Raw genomic sequence first — 22,391 nt, forward strand, 5'->3', positions numbered from 1 at the left:
AAGTCAATGAAAGGCATCATTCCATTTCAGAGTCCATTACGACCAGAGGTAAGCTTTAAAGTTTGAAGATTTAACATTTTTAGCCGGTCAAAATCCTAACAGATGCCACTGCATTGCATATATGTATTTATTTGTACTGTGTTTGTCAGACACCAAACAGGACGAGGACCACAAAAGAGTCACGTTAGAAAGTTTATTTAAGGGTTGGGGGTTACAGGGGTTTCAGGGGTTCCAAGAGTCTGCGTGTGTGTGTTCCCCCAATAGCCGAGCAGCAATGGCAGGAGCTGGATGATCCGGGAAGTCCTGGGGGAAACACACACACACAACAGCAATTGAAACGAAGCAGCAGTACAGTCAAGGGCTAGGCTGTATTCAGAGAAGAGAGACGGAAGGCAGGTCAAGATTACCGGGCTGGAGATCAAAGAAGTAGTCGAAAGCTGGTCTGGGTTCACAGGCAAAAGAGTCAGAGTCGTTTTCCAAGACAGGCAGGTAACTGGTGCGGGTTTGCAGACGATCTGACAAGTGTGGACTGAAAAGCAAGGCTTTATATACCGGGCATGATGAGTGGTGAATGCAGTGCAGCTGGTAGGTAAACGAGGGTGAGGCAGAGCAGAGCAGGAACAGGTGGAGGTCATCAGACTTCAATCAGCGCGTGTTACCAGGCAGAGAGAGAGCTCATGACAGTGTTGTATTTATGATTAAAGAAAATCAATTATTTTCTGAACTTGAATTAGAGAAAAGCAGTTCATTTCTCTGAACTAAGAATGAATAAATGTACATTGTCAGCAATAGTCAAATTTTAACCTGAATAAGAGTTTTTATGCAGCATTTTTACCTTATTCAGAATAAGGCCAATAGTTGTTGTTTTTGTATTTCTGTCCATGTAGATGTATATGTCCATGTAGATGTACAGTATATGCCCATGTAGATGTATATGTCCATGTAGATGTACAGTATATGCCCATGTAGATGTATATGCCCATGTAGATGTACAGTATATGACCAGACTTTTCTCTGTAGTTTCCAAGATGGAAACATTCCAGCCCTGGTTGGGGGTGGGATGGGATAGTTCAGAAGCCCCAATGAAAATAGTGGATCATATAGACACACAGCAGAGCACATTGTTTAGAATTTATCCTTTTTTGACTCAGAGGATTGGTAAGAAATGATGTAATGTTTAAAGGTGCTCTAAGCGATGCTGGGTAACGTCACTTCTGTTGACTTTCAAACAAAACAGAGCTAGCTTGCTACTTACGATACAACAACTTTATTTGTCAGTTTGTGCTGAAATTCTTTTTGCATCCCTGGGCAGCTCATTTAAGTATAGGAGGACAGCATACAAAGGACAGAAACAATACATACATGTACTGTAGATATACATGTAGGACATAAAGCATCAACAGACAAACATGAAACTTAGCCACAAAAGATAGTATCAAGCATGACAGAAGACAATATATTACAAAGAGGCTTCCTCCCCCTCCCTCCCGTGCTGCTCCAGTGCAATTGAAACTCTCCTAGCTAAGCCTAAGCACATCTCGTCTGTGATTTGCAGTTTGTTATGTTTTTATGAGCTAGGTTTGTGTGAGGGATCAAGCAGTCGGCATGGGACGCAGAGGCAAAAGGTTGACCAAAAAAGAAAATTTATTTCTCAAAATTACTCTGACAAAATAACATAGAGGTTCTGGGCCCAAAATAAGGGAACTTAAACAGAACTAAACTTAAGCAGACAAAACACAAGATACCCTAACCACTGTCTCAAAGGGCAAACTTAAATACTAGTGACCAAAACCATAATTATCACAAAGGGGAAATGACTAAATCAATTAAGACTGTAAAATAATAAAACCATTTCAAAGAAACCCAAATAATTCATGTGATGAAATAAACTATATTAAATGAAATAAATAAAGAAATACAAAATTATGTAATACAAAAAAAGAGACAGAAAATCCCAAATCCAAACTAAACTTCCCCATGACTAGACTAGAAGGTGGACTTGGCTGGAGCGCTCTGAAGACAGCGGAACGTTTGGCTCCGTCTTGACAACCCAATGTTCCACCCGGAGACAACATCCTGACGCACCAGGCAAGTTGGCCAGACTCGACATAAATTAGTGAAACGATACCTGAGCCCGTTTACGGAGAGCCGGATCACTCCCTATTAACTCCATTGTACCTGCAATATGTTGCAGTTCCGCTAGGGGCGATCACGAATAAGTGCAAAAACAATTGGGGGTCTATGGAGCTAGATGGCTAAATTTGTCTCTTTCACCTGGCTGTCGTTGAGAAATTGAAAATTTGATTGTGTTTTCTGCAAGCTCAATCTGGATTATAGGTCAAAAGTTGAATGAACTAGTAGTCACGTCCTTTCGATTTCTTACAGGTTGGGTCGTTGTTGCCCACAACACACTAGCTTTCTGCTAATGAATGACGTCATTGACACATTTGAAAGGCTTTTTAGAACAAATAAGTGACTCAAAAAATATAATACTCAGCGGTTTGTATTTTCTCTGCCCCCTATTTTGACTGCAACATTCGAATTTCTGGGCAAAAAATTATATCCCAAAAAAAAGTGGATTTGAGGGGTACAGCTCCATAGGCCTCCATTCATTCTGCACTTATTTGTGAGCGTTCTCATGTGGAACCAGAAAAGGAACTGCAACCAGTTCAGAAACCGGAAGTTTTCCTAGAGTGGCAGTTCTCCCCTTATTAGACATTCTCTGGCGATACTCTGGCGATACCTGAAAGTGATAACGTAAATAATACATAATCAACCAAATGCGTGCACTCATTTTAGTGACCATGTAATGTTAAGAATTTTAATAAAGTTCGAATGTGTAACGAAATCAAATGTGTCGGTTTTAACTGTTTTAACGTGGGCATGTTCGGATGTTTTGGGATGTAGATGTTAAGATGTTATGTAGGATGTATGTAGTGTATGTATGCGTAATGCAACAATATAAATGCATAAATGTACAAACTTAAGAAACGTGAGTGAGTGCAAAGAGGAGGGGTTACCGACAGGTAGGCTCTGGCGTGAGTGTGAGGACACGGCTGCGTCCCTCACAGTTTGCCCAGGTTGTTTTTGTTGCCGTTTTTGGAGCTGTCCACAGAGATCGCGTTTTTTTACAGTGTTCAGGACACAGACAGCTAGCGGTTGGTTAGGTGATGTTTGCAGTAAGTGACATAAAATGTTTTAGCCTAAAAAACACAAACCATCGCTTAGAGCACCTTTAAATGTACAACACCAATTTGAATGCTAGAAAACATCTTTAAAATATATGGTATAGTCAGATTAGTTTCTTAAAGGATTATTCCAGCATTTAGCACTTTGAGTGCCTTTTCTGGTTTGTTTTGGATGAACTAGAGTGGTGGACACCAAAATTTTGACGATTGGTCCTGTCTCGACTTTTGACTCGTTTAGAAAGGGACTCAAAGTGCTAAATACCGGAAATTTCCTTTAAAACAACCCTTAACGTTCGTTTTCAAAACTGTGCAACTCACGAGTTTAGTGATGTTTGTTGATTATTAAAAACAAATATATCGGCCCAATGTATGATTTCCAGTCGTGTTATTTGCGTGTAATTTGTGGAACAATTTTTTTCAGATACCTCACAACCGCTCAATATTTGAGCCTTAAGCCTAGACAGTAAAAGAAGGTCTCGCTGAAAGACCAACCAAATGTAAACAGCACAAACCAAACCATAGACCAACCAAATGTAAACAGCCCCCGTTTCCGTTTCCGGTGGCGCAGTAATATCAACGTGCAATGAGTCTTCCAACAGAAATCATTGGGATTTTACAAAATGGCAAATAAAACACAACAGAAACTGTATTGTAGTAGTATACACTACTTGTTTTGGAACATCAACCAACACCACTAACCACTCGGTGAGTTGCACAGTTTTGAAAACGAAAGTTAAGGGTTGTTTTAAGGACATGTTTGTGCATGCCCATAGGCAGCCACTCTGAAGTAGTCAAAGGCGATTCAAAACGAGTCAGCAAAGTCGAGACAGGACCCATCGTCAAAATTTTGGTGTCCACCACTGTAGTTCATACAAAACAAACCAGAAAAGGGACTTAAAGTGCTAAATACCGGAATTATCCTTTAATTCACAAATGAGGCACACAATTCACAAATGTATTTTGTGATTCACAAATAAATGTGACTTAACTTACAATGTTCTTGTAAATGTGACCACACTGTATTATGTATACCATAATGGATGTCTATAATGTTATGATAATACTGACATTATATGTTTTTTGTATGCATACATAGGCACACAATATTTTAATGGAAAATTCCACACACATGCAATCCACATTATCTTTTTTTATCATTACTGCTATTTGCTCATTTTAAAAGCTATTTATAAAGGTAATTTATAACAACAGTCACATACCAAATACATTGGCACCTTTTCTGGTCATTGTAGGAGTTGAGGAATGCTCACAGTGAAGAAATTATGGGAATACGCAGAGAGGAAGAGATGGACATGTCTGATGATGACTCTGAAGAAAACCCCTCCAAGAGATTTCGCACTGATGACTTGGGTAAAATGTTGCACAATTTCTTATCACATGTCTCTGTAGTTTATTCAAATTAATTGTGACTTCACACTGAGAGTAAAATATATATTTAAAGAACATTGAATGGATGTACTGTGACACAGTTACACAATTTCATTAAAATATTTTGTAAACATATTGTAGTGTTGTATAGTGTATGTGACTGTACAGTGTACCTGATGTGTAATCAAGGTCAGTGGGTACGAAGTATGTGTGGAGGTATGCTAGGTGTGCGTGTGTGTGTGTACAATTCATGGCTGTGGATTGTGTTGCGAGTGTAAAAGGGCAGGCTTCCTCTTTAAGAGACATATTGTTGACGTATCCACTTTCTGCTCAAAGCCTCAGGTTTTGGTCTAGAGTGGTCTATGCATCTCTTAACACTGGTTACATGTACACCACCGGTCAAAAGTTTGGGGTCATTAGAAATTTCCATTCCACTCCATTATAGACAGAATACCAGCTGAGATCAGTTGCATTGTTTTTTTGTTTTTTTATCAGGGCAGCAGTTTTCAAATTACATTATGTGCTTACATAATTGCAAAAGGGTTCTCCAATGTTTTGTCAGTTAGCCTTTAAAAAAATGATATCAGGTTAGTAAACAGAATGTGCCTTTGGAACATTGGATGAATGGTTAATGTATGGATAATGGGCAATGTAGATATAGCATTAAAGATCAGCCATTTCTTTCTACAACAGTCAAGAACCCTTTTGCAATTATGTTATTGAGTGCCTTTATGAGCATAGAGTGCCTTTAACCCCAAATTCCTCTGGTGACAATGTCCCTTGTAATATATTTGACATATGTACGTTTCTTTGGATAAAAGCATCTACTAAATGAATAAATGTGTGTGTGTGTGTGTGTGTGTGTGTGTGTGTGTGTGTGTGTGTGTGTGTGTGTACAGTATGTGTTAATGGTCATTTTGATTTCATTTCAATACCCTCAGTGTATGTGTAACAGTACTTGCATGTTATCATAGTCATATAAAGTCTCTTCTTCCTTCTTTTCTTTTTTAATTCTGTCCATTTTCCCTGTTTCCTTGGCTGTGTTGCTGTCTGTCTGTCTGTGCTCAGCTGTAGCTGCTTTAAAGGAGGAGAATGACAGCCTACGATGGCAGCTGGATGCTTATCGAAATGAGGTGGAACTGCTCAAGAAGGAACACGGCAAATCCTACCGCAATGAGGAGGATCACACCCAAGAACAGCAGCTAAACTTCCTTCAACAGACCATGCAGAGCATGCAACAGGTGATCCCTGATTTGATACTCACAGCAGAGATTCTAAATGACAAAAAATAATGCACATACAAATACACTGACATACAGGTGGGACTCAAAACATTATAATATCATGGAAAAGTTATTTTTCCCCCTAATTTATTTAAAAAGTGAATATTTTATATATTCTAGATTAATTAAATATTCATGGGTTTCATCAGGCCCCTTTCCACAGCACCTAGATTATGAATGCGGACTGCATGGTTGATTAATACACCTGTGGAAAGGGACCTGGTGAAACCCATGAATAAAATAAAACTGATTTTTACCATCAACTGCTCAACTAGGCCCCCTTACAGAGCCAATTAAACTCATTGCACCTGTATCAACTGCTTTCTCCTCAACTAGGCCAACTCTCTCTGTGTCTCTCCATTCTACAAGGATATAAAGGCACATTCCAAGGGCTATTAACGACTTACAATGCAATCAACTGCACCTATGCTCTCTCACTGACTGCAGCATCTTCAAAGGAACCTCTTCTCTGTGTCTCTCTCTCCACTGAACTAGATAGCTCACTTTTCTCTTCCTCACATTTCTTTTCACTTCTTTTTCTTCACTTCATCCATGAAACTATCTGTCTATCATCATCCATTAAACTATATACCTATGCACATCTATTAATTAATTTAGCTATTTAAACTACTCAACTATTGAACAGTTCAGCCATTCCAACTGTCAGTTGTCATCCACTATGACTCCCGCCAAATGTTCTCTCTGCCTAAAACTTTCAAAATAAAGGTCCTCACTACAATAATTCCCTATTAAATAATTTAACAATTTAAACTATCCAACTGTTTTTTAACCCTGTTGGTGCTTTTCTCAGATCAGAATGAAAGTTCTCATAGTTCAACCTCCATAACATTTAGTCATTTGTGCAGTAGCAATTTCTCCTTCCTCTGAACAAATTGCAAATGCTTTTGGACATGCATCAGTTGCTTTCATACAATTCTCTGCTGTTTTATGTAAGGGATAATGGACGACACGGTGGTCTGTTCACAGAAGTTAATGCACGGTCGAGGTTGTAAAATGGGCCCGACGCAAAGTGGAGGGCCGTTTAAACCTCGTAAGTGCATTAGGCCTAACTTCTGTGAACAGACCACCGTGGAGTACATTATCCCGCTTATTCCACTGTTGCCACTTGCGTTGTGTTCATTTCCTGTTACAATTTAAACGTTTTAATCGCTAAAACTGTCTTGTTTGTAGAACTACTTTCTTCCGACGCACATCAACTAATTTCTCAACTTGCAGGACAAACTGCCGTTCTAAAGTTCTAGTTCTAAATGGATAGTTGCTACGGCCAAAGGCCAGTCATTAGTTCTATCTCTCCCGTTGTCAGGCGGGCGTAGGCCTATCCCAAGATTCTGATGAACTTTAGCTTTGAAACATCCCTATTTTACCTAGCCTGCTGTCATCCATCTAGCTAAAAGCCACCTCCGTCATATGCTACAATGTTACTATGTTCTGAACGTCTGCATTTTACAGCTCGAATGAAACGTGACAGTTCATTTAAACTTGACAACGAGTTCGGCGAATTAATATACAAGTGTGATACGGCCAAAAAAATGGATCTACTTCATAGGTGTGCAAATAACATACGGTTAATGGTCGTTCTAAATTACGTAGGACAATGGGAAATTCAACCAAGCAGTGGAATAAAACATTATCATTTGCTTATGTCATGTCAGTCAAAAATGAACTGTTTATTGATGTTGAATAGTCGTTCCCAATAAAATTGATGCTGAATAGTCGGTCCCAATAAAATTAACAGTCTTCATTTCATTGCTTGAGTCATTACATACAAAATTGTTGAACTATTTATCAAACTCTGTCACAAAATGCTGTAGAATTGCAAAGAGCATATACAGCAAAAATGTGAAATGTATGTATTTAGGGTCTTGTACTCCCCTAACTACAGCAATGTGTAACTTTACTGTAGTTTTCAAATGGCTGTACAAGCAGTCTATAGTGCTGTCTTGAGCATGTTTAGGTAGTGTCACTGAGTTCCCAATAGAAAACACTGAGAGAATAAACTGTCATAATGAAAACATGACAAAGCCATTTGACTATCTTGTTCATAAACGATGGTGTCAAGACTTCTCATTTTGATGACACTGTTCATTGACATGAATACTTGCTTTTGAGGAATGGTCTATCCATTTTGTGCAAGTGACATGCTTTTGTGATTCCACTAGGTTTTGCAGTTTTGCACTAATTGGTTTGAGAAATGCACTAACTGCTGTGCAAATGTTAACAGTGATGTGAGAAAAGCACCAAAGCGACTGAGAAAAACTGTAACTGGTCAGCCATTCAAACTGTCTGTCAGTTGTCATCAACTATGACTCCCATGAACGGTTTCCTGCTCTGCCCACAACTGTTTCCAAATAAAAGTCCTCACTACAATAATTCCCTCTTAAATAATTTAACAATTTAAACTATCCAACTATTTAACTCTTCAGCCATTCCAACTGTCAGTTATCATCAACTATGACTTCCTCAGAATTAAATTTTTTAGTTATTATTATTCTTTTTACCTTTTTGTGTGCTTAATTCAGCTCGCTTGATTCAAATTTGGTTACTCCAAAAGCACCTTTGCAGGTATCACAAATACCCTACCAGAAAAAAGCTCACATCACTCATTGGAAAAACTTGTTAACAGACTATATATCATTAGAAAACCCATCAACTACAAACTTAATCAATACTCAGGAGACAACCTCTCCTTGGTACCCCTTTATCGCCTACTTACAGTCCTGACCCTCTTTGCCTGAGTTCCATCTCCACACGATCATAACACACTTCATCAACAGATACACATATCATCGAACACTAGGCAGGGGAGGGTAGCTGGAACTATTATTGTTATTATTATTATTATTATTATTATTATTATTATTATTAGTAGTAGTAGTAGTAGTAGTAGTAATATAAATAGCATCCCCTTCTTTCCCTCCCCCTTTTATTTACATTCTCTGATAACTACTAATTTCACTCTTTCTCTCTGCCTCTCCCATCGTTATTCTGCCGGGGCCCCATTGGATGGCTTGGGAGACTCGGTCCTGGCGCTGGGTGGCACACAGGTCCTCCCCTCTGTCAGCTCGTCGCAGTATAACTGCAGGGGCTGGGTGGAACTGTGGCCATTAATGGGTGCCCAGGTTGGCAATCAGTCAGGCAATCAACCAGGCAATCAGTTATTCCTATTATTATACTTATCATTAATAGAATAATTACAACTCCTCTCCTCTGAAACCCTCCCTCTCTATGTTCCAGCTTCTCTCCTCCTGGCCCAACAGCAAGCCAGCCTTATACATATGCACACACACACACACACACATACATCCTCACATACTCACTACCCCTCACCCCCATCCCCACCCCCATCCCAACACCACCTCATTCACACTCGTAGAGCTACCATCTGCACCCCCCCCATCCCCCCTTCTTTTCATTCCAGTCATCAATTTCATCCCTGATAATCATATCTGTAATCATCCTGGACGCAAATCATCCTTAGCCTTTCTGTTATTAATGTTATGTTGTGTTATGTTTGTGGAAGCCAAGTCAATGTGATGTCTTGTTAAGTTACAGTGTTTATGTAATGTACGTCTGTTTGTCGTATGTAGTATTCATGTGCATGTCGTAGTGTTGCATTTTCTGTAATGTCAATGATGTTTGCAAATAAAAAAACAAAAACAAAAACAAATACCCTACCAACCAGCTAGCTAGCAGCCTGCTCAATGGCCCACCAACACCCTAGCCAGCCGATTGCATCCCCTCGTGTAATTCCTCGGAGTTGCATGAGTTCTAGTTGATGATGCTGTTGCCTTTATTGTTTTAACCTCAGCAACTGCTCAGTCTGCAAGAGGAGCTAAAGAGTAAGGAGCTGGAGCTTGAGCAGGCCCAGGATGAACATCGATGCCTGGAAGCAGAAGTCCTCACGCTCAGGGAGAAACTCCTCAACAACATGGACTGTCTAGAGGGGGCCGACACAGAGCGATCTGATAAGGTACATTTACATTTATTCATTTGGCAGACACTTTTATCCAAAGCGACTTACAGCAAGAGAATAACATTCAAGCTACAGTGCAGAGGAGACCATGGCTTGGAATTACCACTGCATCTATCAAAACTGTTACTAGAGTATAGGTGTGTCCTTTTTGGTTGATTGAAGACCAGACGGGCTGCAACGTTCTAGACCATCTGTATTGATTTCACTGTACAAGTTGAAGGCGAGGAGGGTGTCGCAGAAGGCGTGAGATAACCATAGTCTGTACCAGGAGCTGAGTGGCGTGTTGGGTTAGGTACAACCGTCTGATTATCCTTATATTGGATACTGCGAAGCAACACGACCAGGTGACAGCAGCAACAATTACTTTGGTAATGACGTGCAGCCCGATGATACAATCAGGGGTAACGTCTAGGCTTCCGCAAAAAAATAGGATTTTATTAGGTTGAGGCAACAAGTGAGTAGTAGGATGACGATTTTCTTAAAGGCTACTCTGAATAGAAGAAAACATAGTTTATTTACTGTCTATGGAGAAAAATGAGCGGCCAGAAATGTATTATCCCATTATTGCATCATCACTTAATAACCGAATATCATGTATTGATGAAGATCTATTAGCAAAGAACAAACTAGGCCTAGTTATTGGGTAAGAAGCATACAATCATAATGATGCAGCTAATGTTTAAGGCAGGACACAGGCGCAAAATTTCTGTCATGTAGGCTACTAGTACATTTTGAGATTTCGGTTTATTGTGTCTTCTTTTTATGGAAGCCCATTCAGCCACTTAAAAAAACCAGACATAAAGTGAAAAATAATTTCGAGATACAAAGTCAAAATAAACTGAGCACCATCTTAGCAACCAGCAGCATCACTTGTGAGGTACTAGACTTAGGACATTCAGCACAACTCCATGCGCTTCAGCCAGCAAAGCCGGAACTTCATCATTTGTAACAAATTTTAAAATATGGTCTTAACTTGTGTTCCTCCAATGCTGTCATACTAGGGAAGTCCGCGATGCATCAATCTGGTACACTTTGAAAAGAAATTCAGAGGTTAGACTTGTTTATTTTTTATTTATGGATGGAAATATTTCTGCTGTAGCCTAAACTACTTTGCACTTCAGAATTTTAACCATGCACACACAAGTGGAATAGTTATGATGATACTGCAATAAGCGCACAATCACAAAGCATATGTGCTGAGTTTCACAGTTCAGAAATAGTCAAAAATAGTATGCATTTCAGCACTCCATTAAATTATGCAGAAGTGGTAACCTGTGTTGTTCAGCAAATCTAATTGTAATGTAATGGGCATTTTTTACATGCTACTGTATATCTTTCTTTTTCAGGACAGTCTGGGTTACCCATATCTGGGAAAGTATGATGTGATAATATTTTCATGTCTTACAGTCATAAGTTTACATAGCCTGTAAATACACATGCTAAAGTTGACTAAAAAGAGGAATAAAAAAATCATCTGGAAATTGATATTAATTAATAAAATGAGGAAAAAATCCAACCTTTAACTCATTGAGTGCCAAAAACGTAATATTACGTTTTTCCTTCCCATGCGTTGAGTGCCAAAAACGTAATATTACGTTTTTAGCTTTTTTTTTAAAAATTACGAAACTAGACACTCTAACACACCTTATATGTGATTTTGGGAACTCTGTGATGAATGGAAATGAAATATATGACGATCGAAAACTCATGAAAACGCACAATCTGGACATTTTATCATAACTCGGTTGCCGTTTTGGGTCAAATCAGTGACGCATGCACGTCATCTCAAAACCAGGCCATTTTTGTGGGTCTATCACTAGGTGGCAGTCTCGCCAGGTCTCGCTGATCACTTTCCGGAAAGTTTACAGGCAACACTTCATATTTCATGAAAGAAGTTATATCTCCATTTCTAGAAAAAAACAGCGATTTTGATGAAAACTAGCCACTGTTTAGCTTGGGATTTCTCAGGAACAGAGGCGTGTAGAAATACACGGTTTGTACCCACTAGCTTAAAGTCTCACCTTTTAAACGAGCCATTGTATGTGTTCATAGCTATAACACAGAATATGCTGTGGCTGTACAAAAATCATCAACAATGGTCTAGATTGCTGGCACTCTAGGACAAAGCTTCCGAAAACAGCTTGGCATTCAATGAGTTAAGGACACTAATTATCGGTAACACTTTACTTGACAGTATCAACATACGAGTGACATGCCGCCGTAACATGTTACTCGTTACGGATGTCATGCACCTGTGTTACTCATGTAATCGTGGCGTGCATACACCGTGTTTCCGGTTCCGGTCGGCGTGCTCCGTATGTAACTACCTAAACTTCCAAACTTATCTATCTTAAATCTCCTTGTTACCATCTACTTTCTACGGATTTACTGGCTACCGATTATATCTCGTGAACAAACTCTTGCATAAACTGTTGTTGCTCGATGCTTTGGATTATCGGACTCTATAACCTTGATCGCCAAACTTTTCTGTCAAACGTTAACGTTAAACGTTAAGCCAGTATCAAGGGCTGCAAATAAATAAAAAAAAATCAAATTCCTTCTAACGTCTCTCAAAACTAGTGACTCAATATAAAAGTGAGATCTTCTCAGATTACTTACCCGCTACCTGTGTTCGAGTTATCAAGGAACTGCACGATATCGCTGTTGCTAGCCAACTAGCAAACAAACGTTTAAAAACAGTTGACACCGGGCGAGCCATCGCCGCGACCACGATGCCTCCCCTCAGCTGTGCACCAGGCTGCGACTCATGCGTCCTTCTCAGCGAAAAGATAGTGGAACTCGAAGCCAGAATAGCGACCCTCCATCAGATTGAGAAGGATGAACAGTTCCTCGACACCATTCTCTCCGTAAGTAACGTTACCTCTCTTACACACACAAATGCCAGATGCCCTGATTTCACTCTGTCCTCCAATACTTTAACCATGCCATGCACTAATGCAACTTCTGTCCCTGTTGCCTCTCCCCGGCCTCTGCTGAGAACCAAGCCTGCTCTGCTGGCCAGCTCCACTCCACACCAGCCTGAGCCATGGCGTAGAAGCAAGCATCACAAGCACGGCAGACGGTCGGACGGCACTCAGGCCCAGCCCAACCTATAATGACTGGAAAATCGCTATGCCATTCTGACCGAGGATGAGGAGCCCCTCCAGCCCCGAGACCCCCTCCTCCCCGGACCTCATCAACCTCCACCCTGGTCATCGGCAGTTCCATGGTTAGAGACCTCTGCATTCCCCCATCATGTAGCGGTCCCTCCAAGGTCTACTGCTTCCCTGGTGCCAAGGTCCTTGACATCCAGCAGAAACTCCCAAGCATCCTGGCCCGCCACACCAAGGTCAACAACATCATGTTATGCGTGGGCACGAACGACATCAGAGATAAGCAGTCAGTAGCACTGCAGGAAAACTACAAAACTCTCATCACCACTCTGATGGGCACAGAAAAACGCTTTGTCATCTCTGGGCCTCTCCCTACCTACAGAAAAGGTGCTGAGAGATGGTCCAGACTGTTCGATCTCCACACCTGGCTCAAACGCTACTGCGCTTCCCTAAGCATCCCCTATGTCAACAACTGGGGCTTGTTCTGGGAGAGGCCCAGTATGCTGAAGCGTGATGGTCTCCACCCAAACCAACATGGAGCCAGGCTACTCTCTGACAACATAGCGTCCACACTGAGACATTGACATTCTGTAGAAAATATTACAGATTCCGCCCCCAGGTATTGATTCGAATGGCATACATGTGGATGAGTCTGAGAATGTTTTCTGCAGGGTAACATACAATACTACTACCATAGATCAAGCTGTGTCATGCAATAGCATGACTTATGCTTATAGTTCTATTCCAACGTTGATTTCTACCCAACGTATAGTAAAAGAAAAGACAAATTTAAAACTAGAAACCTAACAAATATTCTTTCCATACCTCAGCATATTCCTCAAAAGCCAGAGGCATTTTCAGCTAACATGGGTTTACTAAATATAGGTGCACTTACTACCAAAACCTTTGCAATCAATGATTTTATTAGTGAAAAAAAATTGGATTTTCTGTTTCTTGTTGAAACCTGGCTGACTTCAGACAGCGAAGCTGTTCTTGTTGAGACTTGTCCCCCAAATTATAATTTCTTCCACTCAATTAGACAAGGCAAACGAGGTGGTGGAATTGCCTCCATTCTCTCAAACAAATATAGTTGCACACGAGTCAACTTTGGCGAATTCGCTTCCTTTGAGTATATTGCCCTCACTCTGAAGGCTGACCCAGTTGTACTTCTATTAACCTTATACCGCCCTCCTAAACTATGGACTGGCTTTCTCGACCAGTTTTCTGAACTTATGTCGCTCATCATCACTAGCTATGATGGGATAATTGTAAATGGCGACTTCAATATTCATGTCAATAAGACAACTGATGCTAAAGCCAGTAAGTTCCTTAATGTGTTGGACAGTTTAGAGCTAAAGCAGCATGTTACAGGACCCACCCACAACCTTGGCAACACCCTCGATCTAGTCATTTCCAGAGGGATAGAAGTCACAGACTTATCAGTAAATGATATAAATATGTCTGATCATCATTGTGTATCTTTTAATATTGTACTACATACTCCAAAAATTCATCCCGAAATTGCAATCAAATGTGACTCTTGGACATTAGAGCAGAACAGCAGTTCATAGCTCTTATAGACTCCATAAATTTAGATATTTTACATCATCCCATTGATCAAATGGTAGAGGCTCTTAATCGTGAATTAGGCTCTGCTTGACAGAGTGGCACCCTTAAAGACAAAAAAAAGGCCCTGTAGCAAACTGACACCTTGGATGAAGCGAAAATATCCATGATCTAAAAAGATCATGTAGGAAAGCTGAGAGAACATGGAGAAAAACTAAGTTACAGGTTCACCGTGCCATTCTAAAAAAAAAAAAATTGCAAATTATAATAGAGCTATTCGGAATGAGAGGAGGAACCACTTCTCTAAGGTAATTGCTGAAAACAGTGGAAACTCTAGGGTGTTGTTCTCTACCATTGATAGGCTATTGCATCAAACACCTTTTGATACACTCAGTCAGGCATCCTCTCTAAGATGCGAAGAATTTGCAGACTTCTTCAAAAACAAAGTCATTTCTATAAGGGAGGCTATTGGTAACACAAGTAATATGTTTGATAGTACACCCCAAAAAAACAGCCCCCAAAATTAAGGTCCTTTAGCACTATTACTCAATCTGAGCTTGGTAAAATTATAACTCAAACCGGCTCCTCAACATGTGTTTTAGATCCAATCCCTACTACATTCCTCAAAAAAAGTATATGATGGCTTAGCTCCCTTTTTTTTCTCAAGGTAATAAATACCTCATTAGAAACAGGTATATTTCCAACTGCTTTTAAAACCGCTGTTGTGAAACCTTTACTTAAAAAAGTCAAAACTTGACCATACCAATCTGAGCAACTACAGGCCTATATCAAATCTATCGTTTTTGAGCAAAGTACTTGAAAAAAGTTGTTTGCAATCAGTTAAATACCTTCCTCAACGAAAACAGTATCCTTGAAAAATTCCAATCAGGTTTTAGATCAAATCACAGCACAGAAACGGCTCTAGTAAAGATAGTCAATGATCTCAGACTAGCTACCGACTCAAACAAAGTCTCAATCCTTATTCTTCTGGATTTGAGTGCGGCATTTGACACCATTGATCATAGCATCCTAATTCACCGCCTTGCTTGAAGTGGGTGGGTCTCTCTGATAATGCTCTAAACTGGTTTCAAACCTACATTACTGGCAGAGATTTTTATATCAGTCTAGGAGATCATGTATCTGAAAAACATGACTTGCCTTTTGGTGTGGCCCAGGGGAGCTGCCTTGGTCCCCTGCTATTTTCTCTATATATGCTCCCATTGGGAAACGTCATAAGTCAGCATAATGTAAACTTCCACAGCTACGCAGATGATACCCAATTGTATCTTTCTGTGGAGCCAACTAACCTTAGATGGCCTTTGCTCCCTCACTGCATGCCTAACCTCCATTAATCAGTGGATGAGCAAAAACTTTTGAAACTAAATGATGACAAAACAGAGGTACTTCTGGTTGGACCAAAACTAAAGCGAGATATTATTCTTAGTAATCTGGGGAACTTGGCACACCAGGTCAAACCAAAAGTAACAAGCCTCGGTGTCATCTTAGATGCAGAGTTAAGTTTTAAGCCCCATATCAGTAAAGTTACTCAGACAGCCTATTTCCACTTGAGAAACATTGCCAAAGTGCGGCCCTTTTTAACTCAACAAGATGCAGAAAAACTAATTCACGCCTTTATCACTAGCAGGTTAGACTACTGCAATGCACTTTTCACTGGTCTTCCCAAAAACATCTAAAGAAATTGGCACACATACAGAACTCTGCGGCTAGACTTTTAACTAAGACTAAGAAGAGAGAACACATCACCCCTGTGTTGGCTGAACTGCACTGGCTCCCTATTTCCTATAGAATTGATTTTAAGGTTATGTTAATTACTTACAAAGCTCTGAATGGCATAGCACCTTCATATATCTCTGAGCTTTTAATATCTTATCAACCACAAAGGAAACTTAGGTCATCCAATTCTAATCTTTTAATCGTACCCAAAAGTGCTCCACAAACAAAGTGGAGAAGCTGCGTTTATCCATTATGCCCCAAACTATGGAACACCCTGCCTCTGTACATCAAGCAGGCGAGTTCAGTAAATATTTTTAAAAAAGATCTGAAAACATACCTGTACAGGAAAGCTTTTAGTTAACTCATCTTATCCTGTAGACTACATTTTCAGATTATTCTACATCTGCTACTATTGAGGGCGCAGCCAGCCAGAAGCAGATGGGCTCCCCTATTAAGTCAGGGTTCTGCTCAAGGTTTCTTCCTGGAATATGGGAGTTTTTCCTTGCCACAGTTGCCATATGGCGTGCTTGTGTGGGGGTAAGAGGGTTAAGGCTGCCAGTCTTATGGCGTCATTTTTCTATATTTTGATATGTTGCTGAGTATAACATAAACAGCAAAGAAAAAAGTGATTGATAATGACTGACTGACTATTATTGTGTTACATGCTTCAAATGTAAAGCACTTTGAGCTGCATTCTGTGTATGAAAGGTGCTATACAAATAAAGCTTTATTATTATTATTATTATTGTTACTGACAAATGTAATGTGATTACAGTAATGCATTACACCCAACTCTGGTGCTGGTATGTGAACAATCATAATTGGTCAACAGCGCTACAGGTGTGGCAGTGTTTTCTGGTATAATCCATGTTTCAGTTAGTGCAAGCAACTGAAGCGACAACTGTGAGGGCAGGGCCCGGTTTCCCGATAACGATGGATAGACGCACTTACGAGGGTTTTCTACGATTCATCTTAAGATCGTTTATTTGATTTTTCCGACTGTTTCCCGAACATTCTCATAGCGTGAACTGGTCTTAAGATGATCTTAAGGGGAGCTGTTCAAGTTAATAGTTCTGATATATACTCTAATTTGGTGATGTCAGGTAATTGTACAGGCATGTCACAGCTACTTAAATGTTGGATCTAGCCTAGGCTACATTAGGCTAATTCACTTCAATACGAAAATAGAAAAACTTTTGCATCTGAATGTAAACATCCCCAGCAAACTATATACCACACAGATCATTTTTTAAGATTAGATTGTTTCACCGTTTTCATGTTTGTTACATGATGTATGGACATATGCTTAGGCTACTCAGAAGCCTACATCTGTCATGCCTGTCCTTTGCTACTTGTTAGTGCCCACTGTGTGTGCTGCCTCCATAATGTTTTGGGATGTCACTGAAGAAGACGTTTGAACATTAGAAAGAGGTGGAGTATAGTGAGGAATTGTGTAGGCTTAAATAACAATAAGGCTTGGATTTTGATAGCCTGGATACCAGACTCTCTGAATTCGCAGAGAATCTGGCCTATTGGCAAACGTTTATTTCCTGGTTGGTGGACGCTTGTCTGAAGTTTGAAATCATGAAGTTTCAATCACTAACGTTTGGTAATGACGTAAGTTAACCACGGGGGACACAACAATAACGATAGGCTTGCAACTTTCGTAATCACTCTCAGGAACACCCTCTGTTCGCTGGTTGGTTCGGAGACAAGTTGCCGAAGTAAACAAAGTGAACCGAGAGCTATTCCAGACGGAGTACTGTAAGGAAAAGAAATCGAGCGGAAGTACGTAGGCAGACGGAGGCCAGGCTAGGATTTTGACGCAGCACAGGCTAAACCACATGTTCCTTACAGACCCTTAAAGGTACACTATGCAAGATTTTCACCTTTATGAAGCCAATTACATGGTAAACAAACTTGTAATAGGCGAATCGTTCACTTGGCATAGCTATATAGCATAGATGTAGAATGTCGCTACCGAAAAAAACAGCCATGCAACTTCAAGAACGGCGACCTGACAAATATCGTGAGAATCGTGAAACATTACTTTGTCAGTAGAAATAGTTATTCGGAGGTTCTTTGTTAATCCTTCACCTCCACAACAATAGCATTAGCATGTACACGGGGGATACGTTGTGAGAAGTTTGCTATTTAGAACAGCAGACTAAAATATAAATATATTTCAACTCTAGAGGGAGCTTTACAGCCAAAATTACCTAAACCTTCATAGTAGAGGCCTGCGCGTGACTGATTTTTCAGTCCCGCTCCCGCAATATTCTGTCCCGCTCCCGCATTAATGTGTCATTTTTAATCCCGCTGTCACTCCCCGATGTAAGTCGCTACCCGATGTGAGTCACGCATGCTCAGATTGATAGGTTTTACGGCATAACGCCAAGGGATCCGACTGAAATTCATAAAATAATTCACTTTTCTGTTTCAAAAACGTTTTAGCTATCTAAGATTGTTTGTGATTGCTAACGTTAGCAAACGCCATTCAAGTGACAGTCTTTGTTGTGCTTGATTGCTTACTTACTTGGTTACTTGCCAGCAGTGAACAAACTTTGTTATGTAGGTCAATTTTTATTGATATTACAGAAGTCTCTCGCTAGCAGGCTACTTCAGCCTCTAATCTAGAACTGACATTAGAGATCATGCCGTGAAAATGTGATGCCTTACGCTAAATAATACATTACTGCTGTGTAGGCTAATGTCATTATTCTGTGGCTAACAGCACTGGTAGTCGCAAAGTAGCAAAGTGACGCACGCGCGACTCACATCAGGGAGTGACACCGCTCCCGCCCGCATCTGTAACATGATGTCCCGCTCCCGCCCACTAAAGCCCGCATGCAGGAGGGATAGCCTATTTTAGTTTTTCTTTCTATCTCACGAAAGGAGCACACACACCTGAGAAAGACTCCAGATGTCACTTTCTTGGTTCTGAATGTAGGCTAACAACTGAAGTAGGCTTAGTCTGGTGCCCTCTTCCTCTGTCATGCTTTCGATTTTTGAGTTTTGACAATGAGCAGCAGGAACAAATTTAACCCACGTAAACGACAATATAGGCTATAGGCCTGCTATCCGTCAGTTATGCTTAAACCCCGTTTTTAATGCTGCCTAACAGAACATCCAGCTGAACTATAGTGATGAACAGTAGCCTACTTTAATCATTTCCATATTTAATTTTACGCACATATTTAATTTGCGGGAGTGCAGTGAATCATCGGTTTGTCCCGCACCCGCGAACGCACCTCTCTCATCCCGCCCGCTCCCGAAAGAGCTTTCAAAAAGTTGTCAGCGCCGCACTCTTTTTGCGGGGGACCGCTGGGTCTACCGCGGGAGTGCAGACCTCTACTTCATAGTGTACCATTAGGCTAAAACCGTTCGAACCAACCGCACCAATGAAATTGTCGGGACGGGCTTTTGTACAATGATGAACAAATGAGCAGTCCATAGTCTATCACATCACAATAAGCATGCTTCGGTTGAACAAAAAAGCCTGTCGCTAGAGAAGCTAGACATTTAGATCTCGCTATCGCGTCTGTTGTACAAGATATTGACAGCACAATAACGTAACATAAGGCATAATCATGACCCAATGGAGCAGTATCAGACTCAAATTCTGACTAGAACTGAATATGGCTGTCAGACTACTTTTGATAAATCAAAAAAGTACCCTGGAAATCCAGAGTTCTCGCGAGAGCACAATTTGAATTATCTTTGCAAAACACTCTAGCAATGAGTAATGAGTAATGATTGTAAAGAAATGAGTAATGTGCAGTGAGATTTTCAAATGCATACTTGGTGCCGCCCCTCGAGTTGGGCCATTTTCATTATTCGTGGCCAGAACCTTAATCTTTCTAGATTACCAGGGTCTGGATTTTCCAGGCTATCAAAAAAGGTCAATGATAAAAAGATAACCCTTACAGAAATTTCAGGTTTCTGGCGAACAGTTGTCGCAAATTTGCAAGGTCATATTTTCACATGCAAATTAGGTTATCTCGCAAACAGTTGCGGTTAACTTTTGGCAATATTGCAGGAATGTGATATTCAAATTAGGTTTGACACCAGAAGTTCACTGGAGGTTTGCCATTATTATTGCCATTATAAGTGTGGTGGCAAATCACTGGCAAACACATTTGCCACTAGTGGCAAACTTCTCATTGTTGCCTGTAACGGCTTACATTAGCAAACTTCTGGCAATATTTTCTAGTGAACTCATTTGTTTCCCACAAATCACTCACAAGTTTGCTGCAAATCTGCTGCAAACATTCAATTTTTGTAATAAAAATCTTTAACTTGCTAAAAAAAAAGAAAAACTGTTTGTTTGTAACCTCGTCTAGTGTTCCGCACACATTTGTCTGCACTGCGCAGCCTGGCAACTCGTTCCTTCACTAAATAACACTCTGCAACTCATGCACTTGGAACTTTCGGATTTGCATTTGGAACAGCCTCCTCAAGAGAATGTCAACTGACATTGGTGTCATTGTGACATTGGTGACATTGGTGTTATATTTATTTGTTCTGCATCTTTCCTTTTTTGCTAAATAGGCAGTAAACGGATGTGCAGACATCCTCTACCACCAGCACGACAAGAACCATGAACTGTTCATCCGAGGCCCTTTGAGATCTGAAAAGGAGGCTCTGTTGCTAGGTAATTGTATTGTTTATAAAACCAGCAGACCAATTTTCTTCATTTGTATCCACCCTTTCACAACACAACATTGGTGTCTTTTTCATCAAAAGACAATTAATCAGTTAGCAAGCCTTTAGCAGTGTTAAAACAACACTAAAGCATTTTTCTAGTGCCGCACGCACGCCATTTGTTTATCCAGCACCGGCTTTGCAAATAACGATGTGGTACAGACATGGTAGAATCCACAGACATGGTAGAGTGTGTTGCAAGATTTTATGAAAATATGATGTATTGCGATATCAGAAGCAAGTCAAATGTTTAGTTTCTTTTGTCTCATTCCTTAGAAATATAGATCCTCTACCTGATCTGGCAAACTTACATAGTGCGGTTATAGCCGATAGAGGGCCGTGAAGCGAATGCAAAAGTGCCGTTCAACCTGTTACGAGTTGATGAACCATTTTGATGAAACAATTTTGGAAACATTATTTTAAGGTACAAAAAACTCTTTAGTGTTGCTTTAATAAGATGTTTTGCTGATAGTGACAAATAAACGACTTATAGGTTTTATTTGGTCATAAAGTGCTATTGCTTTGACAATCCTGTGTAGTTGGTAACGCATATTATCCTTATGATTGGAAATTGTGACTTTAAAAGCTATGTTTTGCTTTAGCTATACTTCTATAGTGTCTATAATGTTACATGTTCAGATCTTTAGTTTCATGTCTGTCTGTGGTTCTAGACAGTTTGTTAGTTTTTGACTTCATCAAATGAAAAGAGTCAAGATTCAAGAAATTAATTTGTCAGGTACAAAAGTGCACAGGTACAAAAATATTCAAATGGGGGCTGTACAATGGAAAGAATATTAATAATAAAGTCAGTTAATTCTATAATCAAACAAGTCAGATTTGGATGTTATATATGCATGTTAAATTTAGTTTCCCAGAATGCCCTTAAATCCAACCCTAAATACAAATGCCCACCCTAAGATGACATCCTAGTAACTGTCAAATTTATCAGAGGACAATGTCTTTGAGGGTCTTAAGACCAGCCTAGACTTAAATTTCAAAGTAGTCTTTGAGAGGTCCATGTCTGTTATTGTGATGTGTGCTTGGGATACTCCTGGAAACATTTTTTGTGGCTGATGACCCAGAGGGCCACATAAGTAGGGTTGGGACAGTGGGATATGAAATGGGAATTGGAAGATCACAAGGGAGATATTCATCTCTGCCAGACACGTCACTAGCCCCACCTGGAATTGGCAGCAGAGGCCCATTACAAATGATCTCTCAGTGTAGTTCTGACAGCAATATCACCCTACTCACAGACAGGAACAAGCTACATGTGTAGATGCCGAGGACATGGAACCTCGGGCAGAGCAAAATAAAAAAGGCAAGGGCATACATTGACCTGATTGTAAAACATAAACTGGGAAAATCTCTGGACATTCTTTCCAACCACGCTAGCTTTAAATAGATTTTTTTTTTTAAA

The 22,391-nt window shown here is 40.1% G+C and overlaps 1 protein-coding gene across 6 annotated transcripts in view; it reads left to right on the plus strand.

The window, feature by feature from the left end:
• The window catches only part of enox1 (ecto-NOX disulfide-thiol exchanger 1), a 65,501-nt gene that overhangs the window by 40,220 nt on the left and 2,890 nt on the right, over nucleotides 1-22,391 (plus strand). For 5 of the 6 annotated variants that reach the window (XM_048238750.1, XM_048238747.1, XM_048238749.1 and 2 more), the window contains 4 exons: nucleotides 4,442-4,559; nucleotides 5,646-5,818; nucleotides 9,690-9,851; nucleotides 20,819-20,921. In XM_048238750.1, coding sequence (XP_048094707.1) covers nucleotides 4,442-4,559; nucleotides 5,646-5,818; nucleotides 9,690-9,851; nucleotides 20,819-20,921 — 556 coding nt within the window. Of the gene's footprint in view, nucleotides 1-4,441; nucleotides 4,560-5,645; nucleotides 5,819-9,689; nucleotides 9,852-10,855; nucleotides 10,905-11,200; nucleotides 11,313-20,818; nucleotides 20,922-22,391 lie in introns of those variants that run through there. The other variant, XM_048238751.1, reaches the window with a different exon arrangement.

The sequence above is a fragment of the Alosa alosa genome, chromosome 3, assembly GCF_017589495.1.
Source record: "Alosa alosa isolate M-15738 ecotype Scorff River chromosome 3, AALO_Geno_1.1, whole genome shotgun sequence".
Classification (NCBI taxonomy): Eukaryota; Metazoa; Chordata; class Actinopteri; order Clupeiformes; family Clupeidae; genus Alosa; species Alosa alosa.